The sequence below is a fragment of the Humulus lupulus genome, chromosome X (genome assembly GCF_963169125.1).
Source record: "Humulus lupulus chromosome X, drHumLupu1.1, whole genome shotgun sequence".
Classification (NCBI taxonomy): domain Eukaryota; kingdom Viridiplantae; phylum Streptophyta; class Magnoliopsida; order Rosales; family Cannabaceae; genus Humulus; species Humulus lupulus.
Window position 1 is genome coordinate 127,366,823 of NC_084802.1, and position 27,923 is coordinate 127,394,745.

Here is a 27,923-nt window from a genome sequence, read left to right on the forward strand (position 1 = left end):
CTTCTAAGTTTTATGACCTGGTTATATCCAGGAACTTAATTTGAAAACCTAGTACGTGTCAATTATTATCAATATCTCGAGCTCTTTAAGAAGAACAATGATCAATGGATATGAATCAACTTCTAAGTTTTATGACCTGGTTATATCTAGGAACTTAATTTGAAAACTTAGTTCGTGTCAATTATTATCAATATCTCGAGCTCTTTAAGAAGAACAACAATCAATGGATATGAATCAACTTCTAAGTTTTATGACCTGGTTATATCTAGGAACTTAATTTGAAAACTTAGTTCGTGTCAATTTTTATCAATATCTCGAGCTCTTTAAGAAGAACAACGATCAATAGATATGAATAAACTTCTAAGTTTTATGACCTAGTTATATCCAGGAACTTAATTCGAAAACCTAGTTCGTGTCAATTATTGTCAATATCTCGAGCTCTTTAAGAAGAACAACGATCAATAAATATGAATCAACTTCTAAGTTTTATGACCTGGTTAAATCCAGGATAGGACTTAGTTCGTGTTAATCCTTACCAATATCTCGCGTTTTTTAAGAAAAACAACGATCAATCGGTATGAATCAACTTCTAAGTCATTAAGGCGACCTGGTTATATCCAGGTACCATATGCCCCCCAAGTAACTGGGAAAGGGTCTTTCGTGGTTACTTCAGATTACACTCGAACAACATGTACAAACATAAACAAAAAGTTTATTCTCATTGCGTAATACATGAAAAATGGCCTTTCAGGCCTTACAAGTGAATCATTGATAATATTTCTTTAAATGGATGGCGTTCCAAGTCCGTGGGACTGCCCCTCCATCAAGCCGAGCTAACTTATAAGTTCCCTCCTTAATGACCTCGATAACTTGATATGGTCCTTCCCAGTTCGGTCCCAAGACTCCATCTTTGGGGTCCTTACTGGCCAAGAAAACTCTCCTGAGGACCAGGTCGCCAACGCTAAAGGCGCAATTTTTGACTTTTGAAAAGTAAACAACCATTAAACTCACTACCCCCAAACTTAATTTAAGCATTGTCCTCAATGTGTTAAAATATAAATATAAATTAAAATTTACAAGAGGTTAGAGTTTAGAATGGTTGTACCTCATCATGGTGCATCGTCAAGAGAGCAAGAAACACTTAGCAAAAAGTATAACACACAAAAGTAAACACGAAAACAAACACACAAAACACATAAACACAAGTTACCAAGAGTAATTTCAAGCAATCAAATAACTTGGTAAATAGGATCCTCAAGGAGGATTTCATCCACTTCATTAGTTTTTAATTCTAAAAAATGGTTTTATTTTTGTTCATTAACTTTAAAAATATCACCATTGTTAGGATTTTCAATTTCGATAGCTCCATGTGGAAAAACAATACGAAAAATGTAAGGACTAAACCACCTATAGCGTAATTTTCCCAGGAATAAATGCAAATGAGAGTTGTATAAAATGACTTTTTGACCTGGAGAAAAATCTTTTCTAAAATATTTTTGTCATGGTGAAATTTCATACGATCCTTATATTTTTTTGAATAGTCATATGTATCATTCCTAATTTCGTCTAGCTCATTCAATTAAAGTTTTCTTTTCTCACCTGCCTTGTCTAAAGAAAAGTTTAACTACTTAATTACCCAAAAGGCTCTATGTTCTAACTCAAAAGGTAAGTGGCACGCCTTCCCATACACAAGTCTGTAGGGTGACATACCAATGGACGTTTTGTACGCGGTACGATACGCCCATAATGCATCAGTGAGTTTTAAGGACCAATCTTTCCTAGTTGGATTCACAGTTTTTTCTAAAATGTGCTTAACTTCCCTATTAGACGCTTCAACTTGACCACTAGTTTGTGGTTGATATGGTTTTGAGACTTTATGTGTAATGCCATATTGTTTCATCAAATGTTCAAATGGCTTATTACAAAAGTGTGTACTGTTATCACTAATGATAGCAAGTGGTGAACCAAAACAGGAAAATATATTTTCTTTCAAAAACTGAAGCATAACTTTGTGGTCATTAGTGTGGCATGCAATAGCTTCAACCCATTTAGACACACAATCAACTCAAACAGGAATATAAAGATTACCAAAAGATTTAGGAAATGGTCCCATAAAATCAATACCCCAAACATCAAACATGTCAATTATAAGAATAGGATTCAAAGGCATCATGTTCTGTCTAGTTAAACTTCCTAACTTTTGGCAACGTTCACAAGCTTTACAATAAACATATGTATCACGAAAGATAGTAGGCCAATAAAAACCACATTGTAAAACTTTAGCAGCTGTTTTCTTACCACTAAAATGTCCTCCACATGCATGATCATGAAAAAAAGATATGATTTTAGATTGGTCACAATTTGGAATGCATCTTCTAATTATTTGATCAGGGTAGTATTTAAACAAGTAAGGATCATCCCAAATAAAAATTTTCACCTCAGAATAAAATTTAGATTTATCATGCTTAGACCAATGAGATGGTATTTCTTTAGTGACCAAATAATTCACAATATCAGCATACCAAGGCAAAGAAGAAACATGCATCAATTGTTCATCAAGAAAAGTTTCAGTGATAGGAGTTGAATCATGTATAATTTCAACAACTAGTCTAGATAAATGATCAGCAACAACATTTTCAGACCCCTTTTTATCATGCATTTCTAAGTCAAATTCTTGTAAGAGCAGGATCAAATGAGACATAGCATCTTTTTTCGACAAGAGATATTTTAATGCAGCATGATCATAATAGAAAATAATTTTAGACCCCAACAAATAAGATCTAAATTTCTCCAATGCAAAAACAACAACAAGCAATTCTTTCTCGGTTGTGGAATAATTTAATTGAGCATCATCTAAAGTTTTGCTAGCATAGTAAATTACATGAGGTATTTTTTCAAGTTTTTGTCCTAAGATAGCACCTATAGCATAATAAGAAGAATCACACATTATTTCAAAAGGTATTTTCCAATCAGGGGGTCGAATAATAGGTGCAATAGTCCATAAATTTTTCAATTTCGCAAAGGCAACATGGCAATCATTATTAAAGACAAAAGCATTTTCTTTTCCAAGTAAATGGCGTAAAGACCGATAAATTTTGCTAAAGTCTTTTATAAATTTTCTATAGAAACCGGCATGGCCTAGGAATGATCTATTTTCTTTCATAGTTTTAAATGGGGGAAGTTTTGAAATAAGATCAACTTTGGCTTTATCAACTTCTAATCCCTCAAATGAAATTACATGACCTAAAACAATTCCTTTTTTAACCATAAAATGACATTTTTCCCAGTTAAGTACAAGCTTTTTCTCTTTGTAATGAATTAAAATAAGTGAAAGATGGTGCAAACATTCATCTAAGGAAGAACCAAATACAAAAAATTCATCCATAAACACTTCAAGAAATCTTTCAACCATGTCAGAGAAAATTGAAATCATACACCTTTGAAAAGTCACAGGTGCATTACATAATCCAAAAGGCATGCGACGATAGGCAAAAGTCCTGAAAGGGCATGTAAACGTAGTCTTTTCTTGATCTTCAGGGGCAATGGGGATTTGGTTATATCCCAAATACCCATCAAGAAAGAAATAATATGCATGGGCAGCTAAACGTTCAAGCATTTGATCAATAAAGGGTAATGGGAAATGGTCTTTTCTAGTAACATTATTCAACTTTCTATAGTCTATGCACACTCTACACCCCGTTTGTACTCTAGTAAGGATCAATTCATTTTTCTCGTTCTCAACAACTGTGATTCTAGACTTCTTAGGTACAACTTGAACTGGAATAACCCATTGACTATCAGAAATAGGGTAAATGATACCCACGTCTAATTATTTTATGACCTCTTCTCTAACTACTTATTTCATATTTGGATTTAGCCTTCTTTGACATTCTCGAGAGGTTTTAGCATTCTCTTCTAGATGGATTCTATGCATACATATAGATGGGATAATTCCTTTAATGTCTCCAATGGTCCAACCTATGGCTTCTTTATGTTTTCTAAGGACATCTAACAATTTATCTTCTTGTTCTTTATCTAAGGAGGATGCTATGATAACAGGTAGGGTTTCAGACTCTCCTAGAAAAACATATTTTAAATTTTATGGCAAAGTTTCAAGGTCTAACTTTGGAGACTCATAAATTGATTGAACATGATATAAGGGTGAAAAAGGTTCAACTTTGGTTTCATTTAAGGGTATAGACTCTAGCAAAGAATTCACATCATCATTAGAATCATCAACATGCAAGTTCATACCAAAGTATTTTTCCCAAAAGTCAAGTAAGTCATTTTCATCATCTTCACAAATACTATCTATCATGTTAACTTCATGCACTTCCTCACACTCAATAGATTTAGCAACACTAAATACATTCAATTCAACAGTCATATTTCCAAAAGATAATTTCAAAATACCAATACAACAATTAATGATTGCATTAGATGTAGCTAAGAATGGTCTACCTAAAATGATAGGAATTTGAGCATGCACATTTTCCATAGGTTGAGTATCAAGAACAATGAAGTCTGTAAATCCTATAATTGGCATTTTTATAGAAATATCTTTTTCTTAAAAGATAAAATGGTTGAATTAGTTGTTTCCCTTTATTATAATTTTCGGAATTGTTTGTTTCCATTTATTATAATTTTCGGGATTGTTTGTTTCCATTTATTATAATTTTTCGGAATTGTTTGTTTCCATTTATTATAATTTTCGGAAATCCAATTTCCCATTTTGTGAATTTTGGATAATTGTGAGCTTCCTTATTTAGCTTATATTGTCTCATTTTGTTTATAAAGGGAAGATTTATATTGCAAATATTCAGTACTTACCCAAAGTTGTTTCTGGTTTATTTGCTTATATATTTTGTGCAGCTCAAGAATTAAAAACAGGAAACTGGTTCTTTAATGTCATTAATTGTTGTTTCCTTTTTGAGCTTGTTTTTTATCCGACACAGGTCTGCACTGTCCCCACCATTATCGTATCTGTCGGATCAGCATCTTCTAAAAAATGCAACTCTTCATCAATAAAGAATATCTTCTATGATTCTTGCCTTTATTAGAAGAAATCTTTCTCAGCCTTTATGAGCACGAAAAAGGACACTATAAATAGGGCTCTAAAGGCAGTGAGGAAAGTGAACTCTTTTGTGCATTATTCGTGAGCATTATTGTAATATTTGTGAGAGTTCTTCTTTGTATTCAAGATCATAAGTATTCACGTGATCTTGTAGAAATATGTGTGTTTAGTTTTTAGTGGTGAGTTTATTCCATGTTCATGAGTGAATACACATTGTAATTTGAACACAACGTTTATAGTCTTCGGGAGAAGATTTTTTACAAGCCTTGCGTCGAGAGGATGCAAGCATTCGCTGGCCATTGAAGGGAGTTCAAGTGGTGGAGCATTTCAATCAAAATCAGATTCGTAAAGAGAAGTACAACAAAGTTGTGGCAAATCTCAAGAGGGAGTCTTGTTTTGTTTAAGTCAATATTTTGTACTTGTGATTCTTTATTAATTAGTTTTATTATCTGGGCGTGGCCCCAAGGAGTAGGTTATCCGAAAGGGTTTCTGAACCTTGTAAAAATTCGTTGTGTTCTTTATTGTTTTGCATTGTCTTTTTATTGTGTTCAGTTTCTGTCGTGACAAGTTTGGATTCTGTCCCGACAGAACTGTAATCTGTGTAAACAGTTAATTACCATTCCGCACTTTAATGAATTCACATGGTTTAATTAATTTTGTAATTACTAAAAATGGAATTTCAATTGGTTGCAGAGCAGGTCACTCATTTCTGAGTGTGATCTTGGTTTATTCCGTTTGTTGTTCTTGTTCTTGCAATGTCTTTTTTCACAGAAGGAAGCTCCATAACTCGTCCCCCTTTACTCAACGATTCAAACTATCCATATTGGAAAGTTAGAATGAGAGCCTTCATCAAATCTCAAGATGAGAAGGCTTGGAGAGCTGTTTTAAGTGGTTGGACTCATCCAGCAGAAAGCGATGATGTAACTAAGGTAAAATCTGAACTTGACTCGACTGATGCTGAAGATAAACTGTCCAGTTACAATAATAAAGCATTACATGCTATTTTTAATGGTGTTGGTGAAGGTTACATTAAATTAATTTCTTCATGTGTTTCGGCCAAAGATGCTTGGCAAATTCTTCAAACTCAATTTGAAGGAACTACTGATGTCAAGCGTTCTAGGCTTGTTATGCTCACAACAAAATTTCAAAATTTGAAAATGAATGAAAATGAAACCCTCACTGAATTTTTTGAGAAATTGTCAGATATTGCTAATGAATATTTTGCTCTTGGTGAAAAACTTGAAGAGAATGTTTTGGTTCGAAAAATTGTTAGAGTTCTCCCTGACAGGTTTCAGACAAAGTTAACTGCAATTGAAGAAGCAAATGATCTGGACAAAATAAAAGTAGAAGAATTGATGGGTTCACTTCGAACTTTTGAACTAAACCAACAAATTAGACAAAAAGGTAAGACAGAGGAAATCAAGGAAAAATCTATTGCCTTGAAATCTTCTAAAGAAAAGAAGGAAAGTTCGGATGATGAGGATGATGAGCTGGCTCTGTTGACAAAAAAATTTCAAAAATACATAAAGAAATTGGGAAACAAAAAGGCCATATCCAAAAACCCAAAAGGTAATTTTTCTAAACCCTTTGAGACTAATAAAAAGGGTATTTAGTGCAGGGAATGTGAAGGATTTGGACACATTCAATCTGAGTGTGCAAATACCTTAAAGAAAAAGAAAGTCATGATAGCCACGTGGAGTGATCAAGACTCTGAACAGAGTGATGAGGAGGAAAATAGTGTTGCCTTAACCTCTGTTCACAAAGGTATGGTTTTCTCTTCAGTTAATTACAAGGATATGTTATGCCTTAATAATTCTGTTCAGAATAATGAGAATTCCGACATTGATTATGATGATTATGACTTAGATGAGGAGTCATTGAAAGAGTCTTATAAAATAATGTATGATCAATTGCTGAAAGTGTGTTCTGAGAATCGTCTAATGGCTAGCAATAATAAAAAATTTGTTGAAAAAATTGAAAAACTTGAGATGATTATTGCTTCCAAAAATGATGAAACTAATTCTTTGAGTACAAAAATTGATCTTTTGCAGAAAGGTGTCAAAATGCTTAATCCTAGATCTGGAATATTGGATGATATTCTTTCTGCAGGAAAAAAGGCTGGTGATTATAGTGGATTAGGATCTAATGGATCTAAATCCTCAAGAAAAATAGTTTTTGTAAAATCTATGAATTATCCGTCTGTTGTGCCAACTAACCATTTTGCAGGAACAAGTCACTCTGCTGAGACCACAAAGTTGTCATCTGTTTCAACACATCTACAACTAAAGAAAATTTCTCCAAAAAGAAATATTGGACAATTTGTACCAGTTTGTCATTTTTGTGGGATGAAAGGTGTAACGACCCAACTACTCTAGACTTTTGGACCATTAACGAAAACTATACATAAACACTAATCCTTAATAAAACTTACAAGTAAAAATACCATAACTTTATTAAGAAACTTGTAAGATTAAAAGTTTAACTCACATAAAATTCAAGTTACGATATGGGATCCCATTGTTTTAAAATCAAAACATGACATAATTAAAAAGAGATTTACATAACAAAATGCGGAAAAATACATGTAAAAACCATAAGAAACAAAACTACATCCTCGAATCGAAACGCTCGGCTCTTGAATCCATTCTGCCTTAATACACATTCTCCAAGCTACCAAGAACCTTTCTCGCCACTAAGACTATTTTCCTACACATATAAACAAAAAGGATTGAGCCTAATGCCCAGCAAGGAAAATCTAACATATAGTCCCTATACATAAATTTCATAAAAAACATAAAAAAACATAACATAACACTTATATCACATACATACTATAATGGCCATTATTACTTGGGGTCCCATAAACTAAACAAGTCATATGCCCATTAGATTAGTGGGGTCTTGCTAGCTAAGCAAGTCATATGCCCATAATCTATTTGGGGCTTGTTAGTCATATAGGTTATATGCCCAAGTCTACAATCATACTTAACATAACACATTACATAACATAAAATCATAAGATAACATATAAAAGCATATAACACATAAATCCTATCCTATTTTCCTTACCAAAATAACTGGGATATGAGAACTGATTTGGGACCTTGGAACACTCCTAAAAACCATTTATAATATGGTGAGTATATTTGAAGAAAAAGGATGAAAAGATTGGAAGAACTATACCATTGGAAATATACTTACCAAAAACTTATGTGCAAGTTCTTAGATTTCCTAACCAAAATAAAGAATAAGGTTAGAAGGCTGAGTAGAAGACTATGAGAACTTAAATAAAATAATACCAATGAACTAGAGTGTGGAAATACCTTGAAGACTTATAAGACCAATCTAAACCTTGAACCGAAATGCTATAAGACCTTACTTCCCAAGTGTTTGATAATCTTATGATGATCAACCCAAGTGTTTACACTCTCACACTCACCTAGCAACTTGCAGCCTCTGAACTTAGAGTAATAGATGAATAAATGGCTGGGTACTAGGTCCTATTTATAGAGTTTAGGAATGAAAAGATCTCATTTAACTTGAATAAAAATAATGACTTTTTAAGTGAAAATAATTTGAATTATCGTTCAGCAGAGGCTGAAGACTCGTTCAGAAAGGTGCTGGACTTATCAAGAGGTTGAAGGTTTGAATGGAAAACGATTTCAAAAACTTTCAAATTATGCTGAGAGGGGCGATATATCGCCCCCTGTAGGCAATATATCGCTTGGGCCAGTATGCCCGAGGCAATCGTGCATCGTTTCGGGTTTTTCGTATCTTCGTGCTGCGATATATCGTCCCCTATAGCTGCAATATATCAGCATACGATGATTATTTAAACACGAAATAACACATTTTTAGCTTAATTTGAATTGAGTAAACAGCCTTGACTAAGCCCTCTAACATTTTCAAAGCTGCTGACTGACCTTAGGGTATTCAAATTTTAACCTTAATAAATTTAATCCTCAAAATACTTAATCATAAATGAACCCATACATAACATGTGCTAATATCTAATTGGTTCTTATCTAAACCTTATAATATAATAAATATTACCCTAAATATTAGTCATATTAATCAAACCTCAGGTTAAAATTAATATTCTTAAACTATAGGTTAAACTTAGAAAATCTACAAGTACTACTACGAGTGTCCAAATAAATCTCGGTCTGAACCAAAAATCCACAGTCATAACAATAATACTACTATTACTATTATACTACTATCTAGCTTAGCTAAGTAAAGTTCTTGGACTCTACAAAAAGACACATAAGACCTAAGTGCTTTTCTCTGTTAAATTTGTTCAAAAAGAATTATGATAAACACTTTGATAGTATGAATCAATTCTTGACCAAAAGAAATTCAAAATAAAAAACAATATGGGTCAAGAAAGTTAACTCTGTTTGCTTAGCTACCTTTACCTGTCATAAAATGCATGCATCTAGTTCATGGTACTTTGATAGCGGTTGTTCAAGACATATGACAGGTAATGCAAACATACTTACCAACTTCAAATCCTTGAAGTGTGGAGTAATAACATTTGGGGATGGAATGACAGGAAATATTTTAGGTAAAGGTACTCTAAACATTGAAGGGTTACCGAAACTGAAAAATGTGCTTCTTGTTGATGGGCTGAAAGCCAACTTAATTAGCATAAGTCAAATTTGTGACCAACGTTTTCTTGTTAATTTTTCGCATGATGAGTGTAATGTTTTAAATCAAAGTGGTGATATTGTTCTCAAAGGTTCTCGTTCTTTGGATAATTGTTACACTCTCACACAAAAATTCACATGTCATGCATCTTCATCAAGTTTTAATATTACTGACTTGTGGCATGAAAAACTTGGACATATAAATTTCAAGAACTTGAAAAAGATTGCTAATGCAGGTCTCATCCGTGGTATACCCAAGCTGGGTAAAGAATCGCTTGGTAAGTGTGAATCATGTCAATTGGGAAAACAGTTGAAAATTTCCCATAAAGCATTATCCGATATTAATACTTCAAATGTTTTAGAATTATTGCATATGGATCTCATGGGTCCTATACAAGTTGAAAGTATTAATGGTAAGAGATACATTTTTGTATGTGTGGATGATTTTTCTAGATTTACTTGGGTAGATTTCTTAAGAGAAAAATCAGATACATTCGAAGCTTTTCAAACTCTATGTACAAGATTAAGAGTTGAAAAAAATTGTAACATTGGAAAGATTGTCCGAATAAGGAGTGATCATGGTAATGAGTTTGAAAATTCTGTTTATGATGAATATTGTAAATCTTTTGGAATTTTGCATGAATTTTCTGCTCCCAAAACCCCTAAACAAAATGGGGTAGTGGAACGGAAAAATCGTACCTTGCAGGAAATGGCCAGAGTTATGCTTAATAGCAAAAATCTCACAAAGAAATTGTGAACAGAAGCAATTAATACAGCTTGTTACACAATTAATCGTGTTTTTCTGCGTCTAGGTACAAATAAAACTCCTTCTGAAATCTGGAAAGGTAGAAAACCCAATGTCAATTATTTTCATGTTTTTGGGTGTCTGTGTTATATTCTTAGAGATCATGAGAATCTGGGAAAATTTGATGCCAAAAGCGATATGGGAGTTTTTCTTGGTTATTCCACCAATAGTAGGGCTTATCGTGTCTATAACATAAGAACCCAAACTATTATGGAATTAGCAAATGTGGTTATAGATGATTTAAAAGATTTTTCTGAGTACTCCCATGAGGAGGAAATTGACAGGCTCATTGATGTTCAACATCACAAAGAAATGGCAGATCTGACAGCACAACCTTCGGAGGGGACAACAGCCACTGCTGACGTATCAAACACCAATTCTGTCGAAACAACAACTGGGCAAACAGAGAAGGAAAATCCAGTTACTTCCTCTGACTCCGTTCAAAAAGAAAGAACCATCAACCAGAGTAAAAAATAATCACCCTTCTAACCTTATTTTGGGAAATCTTGAAGAGAGTATGGTCACTTGAAAGAGGTATGTAAATTTGGTTCAATTTGTTTGTTTTACTTCTACTTTGGAACCAAAAAATGTGAAGGAGGCCTTAAATGATGAATCATGGATCAATGCTATGCAAGAAGAGCTAGATCAATTCACAAGGAATGAGGTATGGATTCTTGTCCCTAGATCGAGTCATACCAATGTTATAGGTACAAAGTGGATATTTAAAAATAAAACTGATGAATTTGGGACCATAATAAGAAATAAAGCTAGACTAGTTGCATAGGGGTACACGCAAGTTGAAGGAATTGATTTTGATGAAACATTTGCCCTTGTTGCAAGACTTGAATCCATAAGATTATTACTAGCTATTTCATGTGTTCTTGGTTTTAAATTGTTCCAAATGGATGAAAAATCCACATTTTTAAATGGATTTTTGAATGAAGAAGCTTATGTGAAACAGCCCAAAGGGTTTGAGGATCCTTACAATCCTAATCATGTTTTTAAATTGCAAAATGCTTTGTATGGGCTGAAACAAGCCCCACGGGCTTGGTATGAGAGACTAACTCAGTTTTTGGTCTCAAAGGGGTACAAGAGAGGGGGAGTAGACAAAACACTTTTTATCAAAAATGTTGATGAAAATATTATGATAGCACAAATCTATGTTGATGATATAGTGTTTGGTTCTACTAATGATTCTCTAGTGCAGGAATTTGTGAAACAAATGCAGGAAGAGTTTGAGATGAGCATGGTAGGAGAACTCAATTTCTTCCTAGGACTTCAAGTGAAGCAGTCAGATGAAGGAATTTTCATTTCACAAAGCAAGTATGTAAGAAGTCTAGTGAAAAGATTTGGACTCGATGCATCTAAGCCTGCTAAAACTCCAATGGGTACTATGGTCAAATTATCTAAAGATGAAAATGGGAAGAAAGTTGATCCAACTCTTTACAGGAGTATGATTGGGAGTCTCCTTTACTTAATTGCAAGTCTCCCTGACATCAGTTACAGTGTTGGAGTGTGCACTCATTTCCAAAGGAACCCCATGGAGTCTCATGTGACTGTTGTAAAAAGAATTATTCGTTACATCAATAATACTCTTGATTTAGGCATTTGGTACTCCAAAGAAACAAATTCTAACCTTGTGTGTTATAGTGATGCAGATTGGGTAGGCAACACTAATGATCGCAAAAGCACAAGTGGTGGTTGTTTTTACTTAGGAAACAATTTGGTCTCCTGGCATAGTAAAAAACAAAACTCCATCTCCTTGTCAACAGCCGAAGCTGAGTACATTGCTGCTGGAAGCTGCTGTACTCAACTTTTGTGGATGAAACAAATGTTGGCAGACTATGGGTTTGATATTAAAACTTTAACCATTTTTTATGATAATACAAGTGCTATTAATATCTCCAAAAATCCTGTTCAGCACTCTCGCACCAAACATATTGAAATTCATCATCATTTTATTAGGGAACTTGTTGAAAACAAAACATTGATTTTAGAATATGTTGAGACTAACAAACAAATTGCAGATATTTTTACTAAAGCTTTAGACATGGTCAGATTTGATTCCCTCAGGAAGTCCTTGGGGGTTTGTTTTATTTGAAATTGTCAATAAATTGATTATCTTGCCTTGCATATGTGTTTGTGTAAATCTCTTGTCCTGTTTGGAAGAAATTTGATGAGCATATTTTTTATATTTTAGAAAATGATCGTTATAAGTCCTATACTTTGTTGGAAAATACCATATTTGAAAAAGTATAGACCATCCAATTTATATTTGATCAAATCATTATCTTTGTATGAGCATTCCTAATCCAGTTTCTTTTTTAGGCTCCATTTTGGAATAGAGCTACCTATACTGATGTGTGAAAGCCGACACTGAGTAAGTTGGTACCAGGTAATTAGCAATTATATTGGAGGATACTCTACCAGCGTAAAGGGCAACCATCAGTATAAGAGCTATAGCCTCCATTATGGATACAATTTGAAAAAGGCTAAAATTGAGAAATATGGGCTATGACCCTAGCTTTAAAAGGCCAAAAAGAAACGCCAAATTGATTACACATGCACACACATATGCCTGTTGACTAGACTGTGTAAGATGGTTGTAAGACTCATACATATAATGAATTGATTCAAATATGTTTTGTGATTGGTATATTTTTCAAATTATGGTCTCTTAGTATTTGAATTATAACTCATTTCTCTAATTTGTGAAAAATATGGTTATCTTGTTTCTTTTGAACAGGACTTGACATTTATATGGATACTTATGGTATGGCAATTTACACTCTATTTTCAGCAATTTTGTAATAAAATAAAATAAAAAAATTGAAAAATAAAATATGTTTTGTACCGTGTATTTAATAAATAAAAGGGGTTTGAAAAAATTAATTGATGCAATTTATTTGTTTTATCTCAACATATTCTAAAAATATTCAAAAAGTTTCCAATTTTGAGGTGTGAAAGAATTTGTTTTAAAAAAAAAGGAGATATTTTGGCATTTATCACTTAAAATCTGGTTACCCATTTTTGAACTTGCCTCATTTGTGCACCGAATACTCTATATATTCGGATTCACTTTGGTTGTCTTATAATCAGTGTTTTCTTGTTGAATCTCTCACATATAACCAAAAAGTTTAGGGTTTCTTTCTTTGTGTGTTTCACTTGTTTCTCTCTTAGCAGCCATGAAGACTCGAGGTCGTGGTTCATCTTCCAAGTCTGTAAAGTCTTAGCAGGAGACAATTCCTGAGTCAGTTCCCACTGCCACTCCTCCAGTCCCAGCATCAATCCCTGCTGTCTCTCCTACTCCAGGCCGTCAACCTAAAACCACAGCAAGAAAGAAGGTTCTTGCTCTTTTGGGTCCTATAGGATCTTCTGTTCTTGGAGCTTATAGTAAAGGAGTTACGTTCCCCAACTTGGATGCTGAGCCAATCCTAGCTTCGGCGGTTTCACTCGCCTCTCCCGAAGGTCAAGTAAAAGCCAAACCGGCCTTGGGAACAAGTCATTCCAAATCAATTTCCATTGAAGCTGTGTCTGATCCATCTGATCATGACTCTGAATCCTCGCTATCTCCTGATGTGTTGACACCTAAGGCAAAGGGCAAACGTAAGACCAAAGTTGTTGGAACAAAGAAAGGGAAGAAGGCCAATGTGGCTCCATCAAAAGGTACCAGCTTCATCTCTGATTCATCTCCTTTATCTCGTTTGAAATTGAAGGCAAAAATCAACCCACCTCCTTGCACCTCATCGGAGGATGTTTCTCCTGAAACGGAAGACTCTCAACCTGAGTTGGACCCTTCCTTGGCCGAGCCAAATCCTGAAGTTCCTCTTGATGATTTGGCTAAGGAGACTGGATCTGAAGAAGATCCATCTGACGCCTCTCCTGTTGCATCTGACCCAAAAGGCACCACACCATTGGCATTTCTCGAATTGTCTTCCAAACTTGCTCAGCAAAAAGGTGCTCCTGTCTGTACCTCAGGTTCTTTCAAAGCCCATTCTCTTACATTCTGTTTTAATGATAATGAGAAGAATATGCAATTTCATGACCATCGTCATTTTATTAGTGAGCGAAATTTTCTTTTTGCTCCTCATCGTGTTTTTGGGGTATTACTTACTATATAGGAAAGAGGTTGGTTGCGATCCTTGTTTGGGTTTGATGGGTTTGTGCCTCGGGTTGTTAAAGAATTTTATGCAAATTTGAATGATGAGTTATTAGACCAATCCTCTTTTATGTTCAATAAAGTGTATGTTAGGGGACATTGGTATTAGTTTAGTCCGTCTGAAATTGCTAAGGCCCTCAATCTCGTCCCTGTTGAGATTTATGATTCTATTGAGTTTGCAAAGGATCAAGTTTTGTCTGAATTGGTAGGTCAAGCTATGGTGTGGGAACTAAGCACCTCTCTTCGAGTCACGGATCTCACTCATTATTATGGTGCTCTTTTCAAATTTGCGATGTTTAATTGGATGCCTACCACTCATTCCTCCACCATCACTCAAGACATGGCCTTTCTATTGTTAAAAATTGGTACTGGAGTCGCCATAGATCTTGCTGCTGTTATTTTTGACCAAATCATGTCTTTAAGTGGTGCCAAACGCAAGGGGCAACACTTGATGTTTCCACAAGTCATTTAAAAACTTTTGGAGACTCAACGTCCTTTGAAGAAGTCCCATGAGACCTTGACTTCTCCTTTGGTTGGTCCCACCTATACTGTCAAAGATGATCATGCTCCGTCCACAGCTCAAAAAGTCAAAAGAATTAATCTGGCTGGTCCTATTTCTGGCAATGTTGTGACTGACACTCCTGCTGTCCCGACTGATCTTGCTTCTGTCCAGAAAAGAATTACAAGTCTTTTTGACCGGTTCTCTCTAATGGAGGAGACTCAGCGCCAAATTCTTGATTCATTGGCCATTCTCAGTGCATTTAACTCTCCTACCCCATGATGATCTCAGTACCTTTGATCTATTTTTATTTTACTTTTGTTAGATGTAAAAGAACACTTAATGAGTCTTTCTTTTGGTTTCATTTACTTTGTTCTTTGGAATTTTCTTAGACAATGAGGGGGAGAGAGAGTAACTCTATTTTTGGGTACATCGATATGTTGACTGACCTGCTGTTTCTTATTAACAGTTTTATCTTGTGCTTTGGTTATCTTTCGCAGGGGGAGTCATTTTGTGATCATTTTGTGACTCTTATGATTTTAAGCACTTACTTGTGTTTTGCAGGGATCTATTAAACATAGATATTCCTTGTCTATAAATTTTCCAAAGGGGGAGATTGTAAATCCAATAATTGGCATTTTTATAGAAATATCTTTTTCTTAAAAGATAAAATGGTTGAATTAGTTGTTTCCCTTTATTATAATTTTCGGAATTGTTTGTTTCCATTTATTATAATTTTTGGAATTGTTTGTTTCCATTTATTATAATTTTCAGAATTGTTTGTTTCCCTTCATTATAATTTTCGGAAATTCACTTTCCCATTTTTGTGAATTTTGGATAATTGTGAGCTTCCTTATTTAGCTTATATTGTCCCATTTTGTTTATAAAGGGAAGATTTATATTGTAAATATTCGGTACTTACCCAAAGTTGTTTCTGGTTTATTTGCTTATATATTTTCGTACAGCTCAAGAATTAAAAACAGGAAACTGGTTCCTTAATGTCATTAATTGTTGTTTCCTTTTTGAGCTTGTATTTGATCCGACACAGGTCTGCGCTGTCCCCACCATTATCGTATCTATCAGATCAGCATCTTCTAAAAAAGGCAACTCTTCATCAATCAAGAATATCTTCTATGATTCTTGCCTTTATTAGAAGAAATCTTTCTCATCTTTTATGAGCACGAAAAAGGACACTATAAATAGGGCTCTAAAGGCAGTGTGGAAAGTGAACTCTTTTGTGCATTATTCGTAAGCATTATTGTAATATTTGTGAGAGTTCCTCTTTGTATTCAAGATCATAAGTATTCACGTGATCTTGTAGAAATATGTGTGTTTAGTTTTTAGTGGTGAGTTTATAACATGTTCATGAGTGAATACACATTGTAATTTGAACACAACATTTATAGTCTTTGGGAGAATAATTTTTACAAGCCTTGCGTCGGGAGGATGCAAGCACTCGCTGGCCATTGAAGGGAGTTCAAGTGGTGGAGCGTTTCAATCAAAATCAGATTCGTAAAGAGAAGTACAACAAAGTTGCGGCAAATCTCAAGAGGGAGTCTTGTTTTGTTTAAGTCAATATTTTGTACTTGTGATTCTTTATTAATTGGTTTTATTCTCTGGGCGTGGCCCCAAGGAGTAGGTTATCCGAAAGGGTTTCTGAACCTTGTAAAAATTCGTTGTTTTCTTTATTGTTTTGCACTGTCTTTTTATTGTGTTCAATTTCTGTCGTGAAAAGTTTGGATTCTGTCTCGACAGAACTATAATTTGTGTAAACAGTTAATTACCATTCCGCACTTTAATTAATTCACAAGGTTTAATTAATTTGGTAATTACTAAAAACAGAATTTCAAAGTCAATAGGAAAGTAAAATGTATCAACTTTGATTAAAAAATCCTTTATAATGCCTCTAGGAATTTTTACAGAACGATCTGCTAATTGAAGAGTTATAGAAGTAGGTTTTAGTTCACCAAGACCAAGTTGCTTATAAACATAATAGGGCAATAAATTCACACTAGCACCCAAATCAAGTAAAGCCTTGTTAATAAAATGATCACTAATAATGCATGAAATTGTGGGACGCCCAAGATCTTTATATTTAACAAGACTCTTATATTAAATAATGGAATTAGCTTCTTCAGTTAAAAATGCCTTTTTAGGAACATTAGTGTCTCTTTTGACAGTACAAACATCCATCAAAGATTTAGAGTAGGTAGGAATTTGTTTAATGGCATCTAAGAAGGGGATATTGATACTAACTTGTTTAAAAAACTTCTAAGATGTCATTATATTGGCCGCCTTTTTAAATTGGAAGTAATCTTTGTGGGAATGGGGCTTTTGAAATGAAAGGATGGATTAGAGTTTCATTGTTTGAAAAGTCATTGGCATTAGAACTAGAAGGTTTACTCTTTCCTTTTTCTTTTTCAACCTCGGGTATGTAATTAGGTTTGACAATGTTCTTTCCGGACCTAAGAGTTGAAATTGATTTGACTTCTCCATTATGACTAGACTTTCCTATCTCATATTTGTTGGGCTTTTATGCTCTAATTAAAACCCAAATTCTTTGTAATCTCATTTTATTATCAATAAAAGAATAGAAATCATTTTTTGACTTGGTTAATCACTTTGCTCACATGTTTTATTTTCATGATTATTTGTTTAATATAAACTTCTATTAAATCCCGAGCATATAGCTAATCTTATTTATAGTGACGTAATCACAGTGGAATATAAATATGATTATATGTTCAAAATAAGTTAGTCCTAAGATTAGTCAGTGCACCGGATTTACACTCACTTGCCAATCTAAGATATGATCTACTTACACATTACAGTGTTATGTTCTTTCCAGAACATTAGCAAAGCAGATAAGATCGGATGTATTTGTTAGATCGGACAGGACCGGTATTGACAATTGATAAGATATGTAAACATACCGTTATTATCTATTCTAGTCATATCATATACTTGACCATAGGTCAATTCAATCTCAATTCTGAGTGGTTAGTATTCTAACTGATTGTATTATTTGAGTTCTTTGACTTGTTCGTTACCAGCTTATCCTACGGACTAGCGCATACTTACATCTTGGGAACTCGGTAGTATAATTGAGTGGGAGTGTTAGTCATAGATATGAACATCTATAGCTTCTAATGAAGAAGTGAAACGATGGTTTCCTTTTAGTTTGGTTCAAGGTTTAAATGATAGAGATCTCATTTCAGTAATTAAATTAGTTTACTAAAATATCATTTACAAGGAACTAAGTGTTTTTAAGGATAAAATACAATGAGGGGTAAAACGGTATTTTAGTCCTATCTCATTGTAGACCGTCTATAGAGGATTGAGTGACAATTATGGTTGTAACAATGGATAATTAATAGCGTATCTATATTTGTTATAGAGTGCTCTATGAATTCAAGAGTGAAATTCCGAGTCTATAGTGGAGTCACAAGGAATTAATAAGTTAGTAAATTTATTTGTTAGATTTATGATAACTTATTGGAGCTTGATTTCATAGGCCCATGGTCCCCATTGTACCTTGGATAAAATCATCTAGATAGTCTCCATTAATTGATTTAATTATCAATTAGAATTATCAAAGTTGACCAGGTCAATTTTGGATAGTTTCACAGAGTTATGTAATTTTGAGAAGAAAAGAGAAATTATGGCAGATTTATTAATTAAGATAAATTGGCATCTAAATTAATAAATAAGTTTACATCGAAGTTCAAATTATAAATAATTAATTTGATAAAGGATTTAAATAATTATTTAATTAATTAAAACAATAGAAAATAATACAAACCTTATTTTTAAGTCCAATGGGCTTATAATCAAATGGGAAATTTCACGAGCCTAAAGCCCATGATAATTTCGACCTAGGGCTTCAAATTGGCTATTATTTTATTGATTTTTAATTAAATTAAATGGCCTAATTGAGTCTATAAAAGGAGTGCTTAGAGAGAAGTCAAAACATAAGTTTAATCACTGGTTTTCTAATAGTTTTAGATTCTCTCAAAACACAAGTCCTTTTCTAAGCCTCTTTGATTATTTTCTCTTCTTCTTCTCTGTATCTATCTCATGTGTTGGGAATTGCCCACACTAGTATAGGTGATTCTAAGGATACATTGGAAGGACGTGAAGGAAATAAAAGATCAGTTTAGTTTCTTGATAATACTCTGCGACAGAGAGGATACAAGAGTTAGAGAAACTGAAGGAATGACTCTTTAATTACGCTGCGTATACTATAAGTATTCTATTCATTTTTTCTCTATGAATTCAATTTTAGAAACATGTTTTAGGCTATCTCGTATTAATTTGTTTAATATTAGATATACATGAAAATAAATAAAGATCATGTATAAGTTTTCCCAACAATATTGACCTGTTGGATATGGGATAGGTTGACTAGGGAATGTTCCTTTTACTCTATTAGCTAAAGTAGTATTGAGTTGTCCTACTTGTGTCTCCTGTTTGGTAATTGATTGAGACTGATTTTGTAGGATTTGTTGAGTGGATTGCATAAATTGTTGTAAAGTATCTTCTAAAGAATGTTTCCTATGTTGAGGATATGGTTGATTTTGTGGGGCATGAGTTTGGTTTTGCGTGTTGTATTGGTGCTCTTGATTCATTGGAGGTTGGTTTTCTCTCCATGAAAATTTTGGATGGTTTCTCCAATTTGGATTATAAGTGGAAGAAAATGGGCTATCATTTGGTTTCCCATAAGCATGAAGAGCATTGGCCTCCTCAGAAAATGCTTCTTGGTAGGAAGGACATGATTGAGCATTATGACAAGGACTAGAACATATAGAACAAACATCTTTTCTTGGTTGTATTGGAGAATTTATGGTTTGGCTTATGGCTAAAGCGTCTACTTTTCTCGTTAATTTGTCTAAGGATGTTCTTAAGTCTAATTCATCTTTTACTTCATACCTTCCTCCTATTTTTGGTGAATTAGTTGACCTAGACCTAGGATCAAAATAATTACATTGTTGTGAATTGACAGATAAATCTTCAAGGGCGTCCCAAGCCTTTTGTCCTTGAAATTTAAAAAATTTCTGGTATGCATAGATTGAATCATTTGACGATTAGAGGGAGTCAAACCATCATAAAAATATTTTACAAGTCTCCATTTTTTAAAACCATGATAAAGACATTTTAATAATAAATCTTTAAATCTTTCCCAACATTCATAAAACTCTTCATTATCTTTTTGAAAAAACTCGGAGATTTCTCTCCTTAGACAATTAATTTTAGACATAGGAAAAATTTTCAACAAGAATTTATTATAAAGTTTGTCCCATGTAGTTATAGACCCCGTGGGAAGGGAATTTAACCAAGCTTTTGATTTGTCTTTTAATGAAAAAGGGAATAGTCTTAGTTTGACCGACTCATCAGAATTTTTTTGAAATTTAAATGTTGAGCAAATTTCTAAGAAATCTTTAACATGCATGTAATGATCCTCTCTGTCTAACCCATAAAAAGATGGCAAAAATTGAATGATTGATGGTTTAAGCTCAAAATGGGTAGCAGAAGTGGTAGGAAAAATAATACATGAAGGAACATTAGATGAATTAGGTGCAAAATATTCAAGCAAAGTTTTTTGAGGCACAACATTTTCATCAACATAATTTCTATTAATATTGTTATCCAAAAAACAGACACGGATGACGTGGCAGGCGATTTCTAACACGTGGCTAACACCTGGCAGAGTTTTGTTCGACTATCGACCAGTAAGGTATTGCAACCACGGAGCTGAGTTTTATCACGACCAGCATGGTCGTACATTCCAGATATTTCAAAGATAATCTTATAGAGATCATCGTCATATCCAAGATTATCTCCCATGATTTACTGAATATCTGATTAATTAGGAAAGAATATCTGTAACTAATTCATGTAATCTTCCTTGAGCCTATAAATAACGAGAAGATAGCTCAAGGAAAGGACTTTTGACTTTTGCTTAATTAGAATTACATATTCAGGAGAAAATTAGAGCTATTATATGACGATTATACTATTTGTCTCTCTCAGGCTGGTGAAACTCAGAGAACCCTAGTTCTTTGATCACTCCTTTGAGATCTCATATCAATAATAACTTAAGTGGACGTAGGTCATTACCAGTTCTTGGGGTCGAACCACTATAATTCCTTGTGTCCTTTACTGGTTTTGTCATTACATTCATTCCAACACCTCTTTCCACGTCAAGCGTTTTGAGTCCGTGTCAGTTGGCCAAATCGAGGGTCAACATTCTGGTGCTTTCATTGAGAGCTTGATACGAAATCGTTGATATAGCAATGGCGAAAACAACAAGGAAGACTGGAGAGGCGGCTAGCACGACACCATCTCAATCGCCTCCTCCTCCTCCCATTGTAGCTGAAAATGAACCACATTTGGAATTCGATGAGGAAGAATTGGATTCCGATACGCTGAGGAATACCCTGGGGGTATTGTAGGATGAACTGGCAAATCTGAGGGCCAGCCAGGAAAGTGCTGCCAAGATTATGGCACGGCAGCAACAAGAGATTGAGCGACTGCGCCTGGAACTGAGTGAAAGGCAGGCGGAGATGGACCGTTGTCAGAGGGAGGCCATGGCAGCCCTCGAAGTAGCCTTACAACTAGCTAGGAATCAGGCTGCACCTGCATCACAGCCTGATCAACCTTCAAATAGGCCACCCCAGAGGGGTCCCAATCCTAGCCCACCGATCCAGCCCTAGAGGCCCCAGAGTCCCGAGCAGCTGCCAATGCCTCAGGAGGATGTCCCACCAAGGGATTCTGAAGCGCAGCCTCCATCCCAGGTTGGTCGCGGCAATCCCCCTCAACCAAGGCAGAATATGGCTGGGCAGCAGACCCGCAGTCCTAGACGCCATAGGGGCGAAAAGCCGAACCCACTGAGCAGAGGGCAGCGTCCTTCTGGTAACAGAAGGAACTCAGGGATAAGCTCTGCGGTCCGGGGCCCCCCACGGCATGACAATGCACGGGGACCTACCGACCAACACAGGCCACCCTTTAATGCTCAGGAATTTCCAACCCGAGGAGGCAACCGAGGGGACAGTCGATCCCACCATAGCCAGTCAAGGTTTAGAGATGGCCATGGTTATAATGAGGCCGACTCAGGTAGAGGAAATGCCGGTCGGAGAAATGGAGAGAGAGGTGGGGGCAGAAGCCCACCACCTAGGGATGACCAACCCGAAAGACGTGACGCTGGGGGGTAGCCCAGGAAAAATAACGTCTTTAACCGTCTTGGAGCTAGCGAGCAGCGGGGAAGAGACGAAGATTTAAGAGATGTACTCAATGATTGCAGGGAACGACACGATGAGTACATTCCACTAGTAGCAGAGGCCCCGGCGATTCCTGGCGCCGTGCAAGCCCAAATAGATGCCCTCAACCAGGCAGTGCAACAGCTGGTCGAGGGAAGAACGTCTTATATCGATCACGAAAGGAGAAAGGGCACTCCTTTAGTTCAGAGGATAGCTGTGGTAGAGACTCCTAGTAAGTTTAAAATGCCCACGCTTCCAAATTTTGACGGGTATGGTGACCCGGTATCTCATGTTAATAAGTTTGAGAAACAGATGGACATCCAGAAAGTGTCCGAAGACGCTCGGTGCAGGATTTTCCCTACAACACTTTCTGATGCCGTACAAGAATGGTTCTTTAAGTTTCCCCCTGCGAGTATCGTTTCTTGGGAGATGTTCGTAAAAGAATTTTACGGGAAATTCTATGCGGGTCGTGTGCACCCAACTGAGGCAAATCAGCTGGTCAAAATATGCCAACAAGACGGAGGGCCACAGAAAGATTACGTCCAGTGTTTTATGCGAGCAGTTGCTGGAGCGAAAATGGTGGGAGACGAAGGCAAGATGATGGCCATAACTGCAGGAGTTAAGCGTTGTACGCCTCTTTGGAACAGCCTCATAAAGCATGGGGTTAGGAATACCCAGGAATTTTTGGATCGAGCTGATCGCTACATCAAGCTCGAAGATGCCATCGCCAGTGAAGGAAAACCCCTAGGCAAGGATAAGGGGACTACCGAGCCCGCCAAAGCCGCCAATGGGTCAAAACCCAACGGGAACGGCAATGGCAATGGAAAGAATGGGGGGAAACGACCGTATAATGAGCCTTCCACCTCTGACAATAAACGAGCCAAGGGCAATCGTTATTTACCACGGTTCACTAACTACACTGCCCTTGTTGAGTTTCGAGGAGAGGTATATCAGGCCACGAGTTCCAGTGTGCCATATAAAAAGCCCGCTCCCATTCGAAAAGATATTTCGAAGAGAGACACTACCAAGTTCTGTCGTTATCATAACGACTACGGACATGATACAAATGAGTGCAACCAGCTGAAGGATGAAATCGAGTTCCTTATTAGACAAGGACACTTAAGAAGATACGTACGGGCCTCGGGAAATTCCCAACGAGAGGCTCCAAGTGGCAACGAGCATGCGCCCACACGCCAACACTCGTCACCTTTGCAGCCTGACCCCGTAGCTGGCACTTTACTCACCATCTGTGGAGGCTCGCACCTCGCGGGAAGCAGTGGAAAGGTGAGGGAACGATATGCTCGGACCCTACGTCACGACCAGGACATCAAGATGATGACTGTGGAGGACCGGGCATCAAAGAAGGCTCGATCAGAGGATGGTGAAATAACCTTCTCTGACAGCGACGCCTAGCATGTCCGATTCCCACATTCCGATCTGCTGGTCGTGGACGTTCAAATCGCCAACATGATGGTGAAAAGAGTACTAGTTGATACAGGAAGTTCAATAAACATCCTGTACAAATGTTCGCTGGAATGCATGAAGTTGTCCGTCAAGGACTTGGAGCCCTGCAACCAAACAATCTACGACTTCTCTGGCGAGGGACTCGCCCCAGCAGGGTCAATCAGACTTCCAGTCACAGCAGGTATAGCGCCTGCTACCAGGACATTACTCGCTACCTTCATAGTAGTCGATTGTCCTTCGGCGTACAATGCTGTCATTGGAAGGCCCATACTGGTTGATCTTCGGGCTGCCACCTCAGTATGGCACTTGGCCATGAAATTCCCGACAGACGCAGGGGTAGGGCGCGTGTTGGGAAATCAGAGGGAAACAAGGGAGTGCTACAACGCCTCAGTCACAAAGGCAAAGAAGGGAATGCCGAATAGCACTCCCCCAGAGAGGTTGCAGATGGCCATTGATACACAAGCCTAATCCGGTGATGAAGTCACCAAATAGGGTGTTGCCCAAAGTGAGGATAAGGATTTGGATCCTCACTTTGGGGATTTTGAGGAAGATGTTGGACCCGTCGAGGACCTTGAAGAGGTCCAATTTGACGAAAAAGACCCGACCAGAGTTATTAAGGTCGGGAAGAATTTAGAAGCAACAACGAAGCGCACACTGGTGGAATTTTTGAGAAAAAACCAGGAAGTTTTTGCCTGGTCACATAAAGACATGGCTGGAATAGATCCTGCAGTTATCAGCCATGTCCTGAACGTTGACAAGAAGTTTCCACCTGTGCAACAAAAAAGAAGGCTGCTCGATAAAGATAGATCGAAAGCCTTGAAGGAGGAAGTCGAAAGACTAAAGGAGAATGGATTCATCAGGGTGGCGTTTTATCCATCGTGGGTCCCTAATCCAGTACTGGTTCCCAAGCCTAATGGAAAATGGTGAACCTGTGTGGATTTCACAGACCTTAATAAAGCCTGCCCAAAATATTGTTTCCCACTCCCAAGGATCGACCAGTTGGTCGATGCAACAGCAGGACATGAGATCCTCTCTTTCATGGATGCATACTCAAGATATAATCAAATTAGTATGCATCCCCCCGACGAGGATCACCCTAGCTTTCGGACCAATACAGGGCTATACTGCTATAAAGTAATGCCCTTCGGGCTGAAAAATGCTGGTGCGACTTACCAGCGACTGGTTAACCACATGTTCAAGGAATTGATCGGAGTGAACATGGAGGTGTATGTAGACGACATGCTGGTAAAGTCAAAAAAGGCAGAAGGACATGTGAAGGATTTACAAGAATGTTTCAATGTTTTGAACAAGTATCAAATGAATCTAAATCCTCTCAAGTGTTCCTTCGGAGTTGGATCAGGAAAATTTCTGGGATTCATTGTCAATTCAAGAGGAATCGAGGCCAACCCAGAAAACATCAAAGCCCTGGTCGACATGAAATTGCCAGCGAAAATCAAAGATGTACAAAGTTTAACTGGGAGGATTACCGCGCTTAGTAGATTCATTTCAAAGTCGACAGATAAATGTGTCCCTTTCTTTATTCTACTTAGAGGCAACAAGAAGTTCGAATGGACTGGAGATTGCGAACAGGCTTTCCAAGCCTTAAAGGCCCACATGGCATAGCCTCCTATTTTATCGAAACCTATAGTTGGAGAAAATTTGTTCATTTATATAGCGATCACTGAATTCGCTGCTAGTGCGGTGCTAGTACGAGAAGAAGAAAGCGTACAAAAGGCAGTTTATTATGTAAGTAAGAGGTTAATCGGGGCTGAGTTGAGATATCCTCCCATTGAAAGATTGGCCTACTGCTTAATTTTGGCCTCAAGGAAATTACGTCCTTACTTCCAAGCCCATCCCATCACTGTTTTAACCGATCAGCCCCTCAGGCAAGTTTTGCAAAAGCCAGAGGCTCCTGGACATTTGTTGAAGTGGGCAGTCGAACTCGGGTAGTTCGACATAACGTATTCACCGCGAGCAGCAGTAAAAGGACAAGTCTTGGCTGACCTTATTGCTGAATTCACTGAGCTCCCAAACAACGAGCAGTGCGAAAAACCTAGTGCGCCTGAGCCCCAAGTCGAAGTTCCTTCATGGAAGTTATTCACGGATAGATCGTCTAACAAATCACACGCAGGAGCGGGAGTGATATTGATAACGCCAGAAGGGCATCGATTTCACTGCGCGATTAGGTTCGATTTTGCCACTTCAAACAACGAAGCCGAGTATGAAGCACTCCTCACTGGGATGAGGTTGGCCAAAGACATGAATATAAAAGTGCTGGATATTTACAGTGATTCACAGCTGGTAGTGAATCAGGTCGTAGGGGAATATCAAGCACGAGGCCTGAGAATGGCGACTTACTTAAACAAAACTAGATATTTGTTGGCACAATTCGAGAAGTATACCCTCCAGCGAATTCCCCGAGATTAGAATTCAAACGCAGATGCCTTAGCCAAACTCGCAAGGGCGAAAGACACTGACACTTTTTAATATAGTGCCAGTAGAGAGATTATGCAAGCCGAGCATACGAGCAGATGAAACCAATATCGAAATCCGGATGGAGGATACATGGATGGCACCGTACTTAGAGTATCTCACAAATGGTGTACTACTAGCAGATAGAAACAAAGCCAGAACTCTTCAAAGACAGGCTGCTAGGTATATACTGGTCGATGGTGTTCTTTACCAAAGAGGATACTCCATGCAACTGCTCAGATGTATTACACCAGAAAAGGCTAAAGAGCTAATGAGCGAAGTACATGAAGGCTTCTGTGGGGACCACACTGGGGGGCAGAGCTTGTCGATAAAGATTCTGAGGCAGGGTTATTTCTGGCCGACTATGAACGAAGATTCAATGGAGTTTGTGCAAAAATGCGATAAGTGTCAAAGATTTTCCAAGATCCCATGCGCAGCTCCCAACGAGTTAAAGTAGATGCAGAGTCCTTGGCCTTTCGCAGTCTGGGGTATAGATTTCATTGGATCCTTGCCAACGGGAAAGGGTGGAGTAAAATTCGCAGTCGTAGCAGTCGACTACTTCACCAAATGGGCCGAAGCTGAGCCGCTCACTACCATAACAACGAAGAAGGTTCTTGACTTTGTCATCAAGAACATTGTTTTCCGGTATGGTTTGCCTCGAAAAATTGTCTCAGACAACGGCACCGAGTTTGACAGTGACTTATTCACAGACTTTTGCGAAAGGCATGGAATCATCAAAAGCTTTTCTTCAGTCGCGCATCCACAAGCGAATGGACAAGTCGAAGCAGTAAACAAAACACTTAAAGATACCCTGAAGAAAAGACTCGAAGACGCTAAAGGAGCATGGCCAGAACAGCTACCTAAAATACTGTGGTCGTATAGAACTTCTCATCGAACAACAACAGGTCATACCCCGTTCTCCTTGGCATATGGGTATGAAGCTATGTTGCCAGTAGAGTTAGATCTGCCCTCACATCAAAGAATCACATACGACCAAGACCAGAATAGCCAACTGATGATGGAATCCCTAGACTCACTTGAAGAGAAAAGAATACTTACACTGGCCACTTCGTTAAGAGCCCTGTTAAGGATCTGATCGAACCCCATGCTCTCAGCTTCAGCCATTGCCTCCCTGCAACGACCATGCTTCAGAATTTGAGCAAGGCGATCTTTAGCTGATCGCAGGGAATGGCTTGAGAGTTTGGCCCTGAGAAGTTCTGCTTGCGGGGCCTGTTCTTTTTGTGTCGCAGGCGAAGGGTTGGCAGCAAGGGCAATCTCCTTTTCAGCAGGAGCAGGAGGTTGGGCAGAAGGTTGGCCATTAGGCCCGTCCATGGAAGAATCAGCTGTTCGACCCTTCTTGGCCGAGGGTGCTTGGCTTGATTCGCCATCATGCCTCCTAGCTGATTTCCTCCGTCGGACCAGGGGGACCTCCTCTTCGTCCTGGGTCTGGTACAGATCGAAAATGTTGGGGGAAGCCATCTCTGCAGATAAAGAAAAACATGCAGGCAGTAAGACAATGGTAGATAAAAAATCATGGCAAATCAG

General features: G+C 37.2%; 1 protein-coding gene and 1 non-coding gene across 2 annotated transcripts in view; both read left to right on the forward strand.

Moving 5' to 3' along the window:
- LOC133806246 (uncharacterized) overlaps nucleotides 1–27,923 on the forward strand; it is a 120,965-nt gene that overhangs the window by 54,885 nt on the left and 38,157 nt on the right. The window contains exons 2-3 of the mRNA XM_062244369.1: nucleotides 13,765–14,194; nucleotides 14,303–14,506. Coding sequence (XP_062100353.1) covers nucleotides 13,765–14,194; nucleotides 14,303–14,506 — 634 coding nt within the window. The remainder of the gene's footprint in view (nucleotides 1–13,764; nucleotides 14,195–14,302; nucleotides 14,507–27,923) is intronic.
- On the forward strand, nucleotides 20,322–20,428 carry LOC133807959 (small nucleolar RNA R71). The gene has a single exon (XR_009879837.1). It is a non-coding gene; the product is annotated as a small nucleolar RNA R71 (small nucleolar RNA).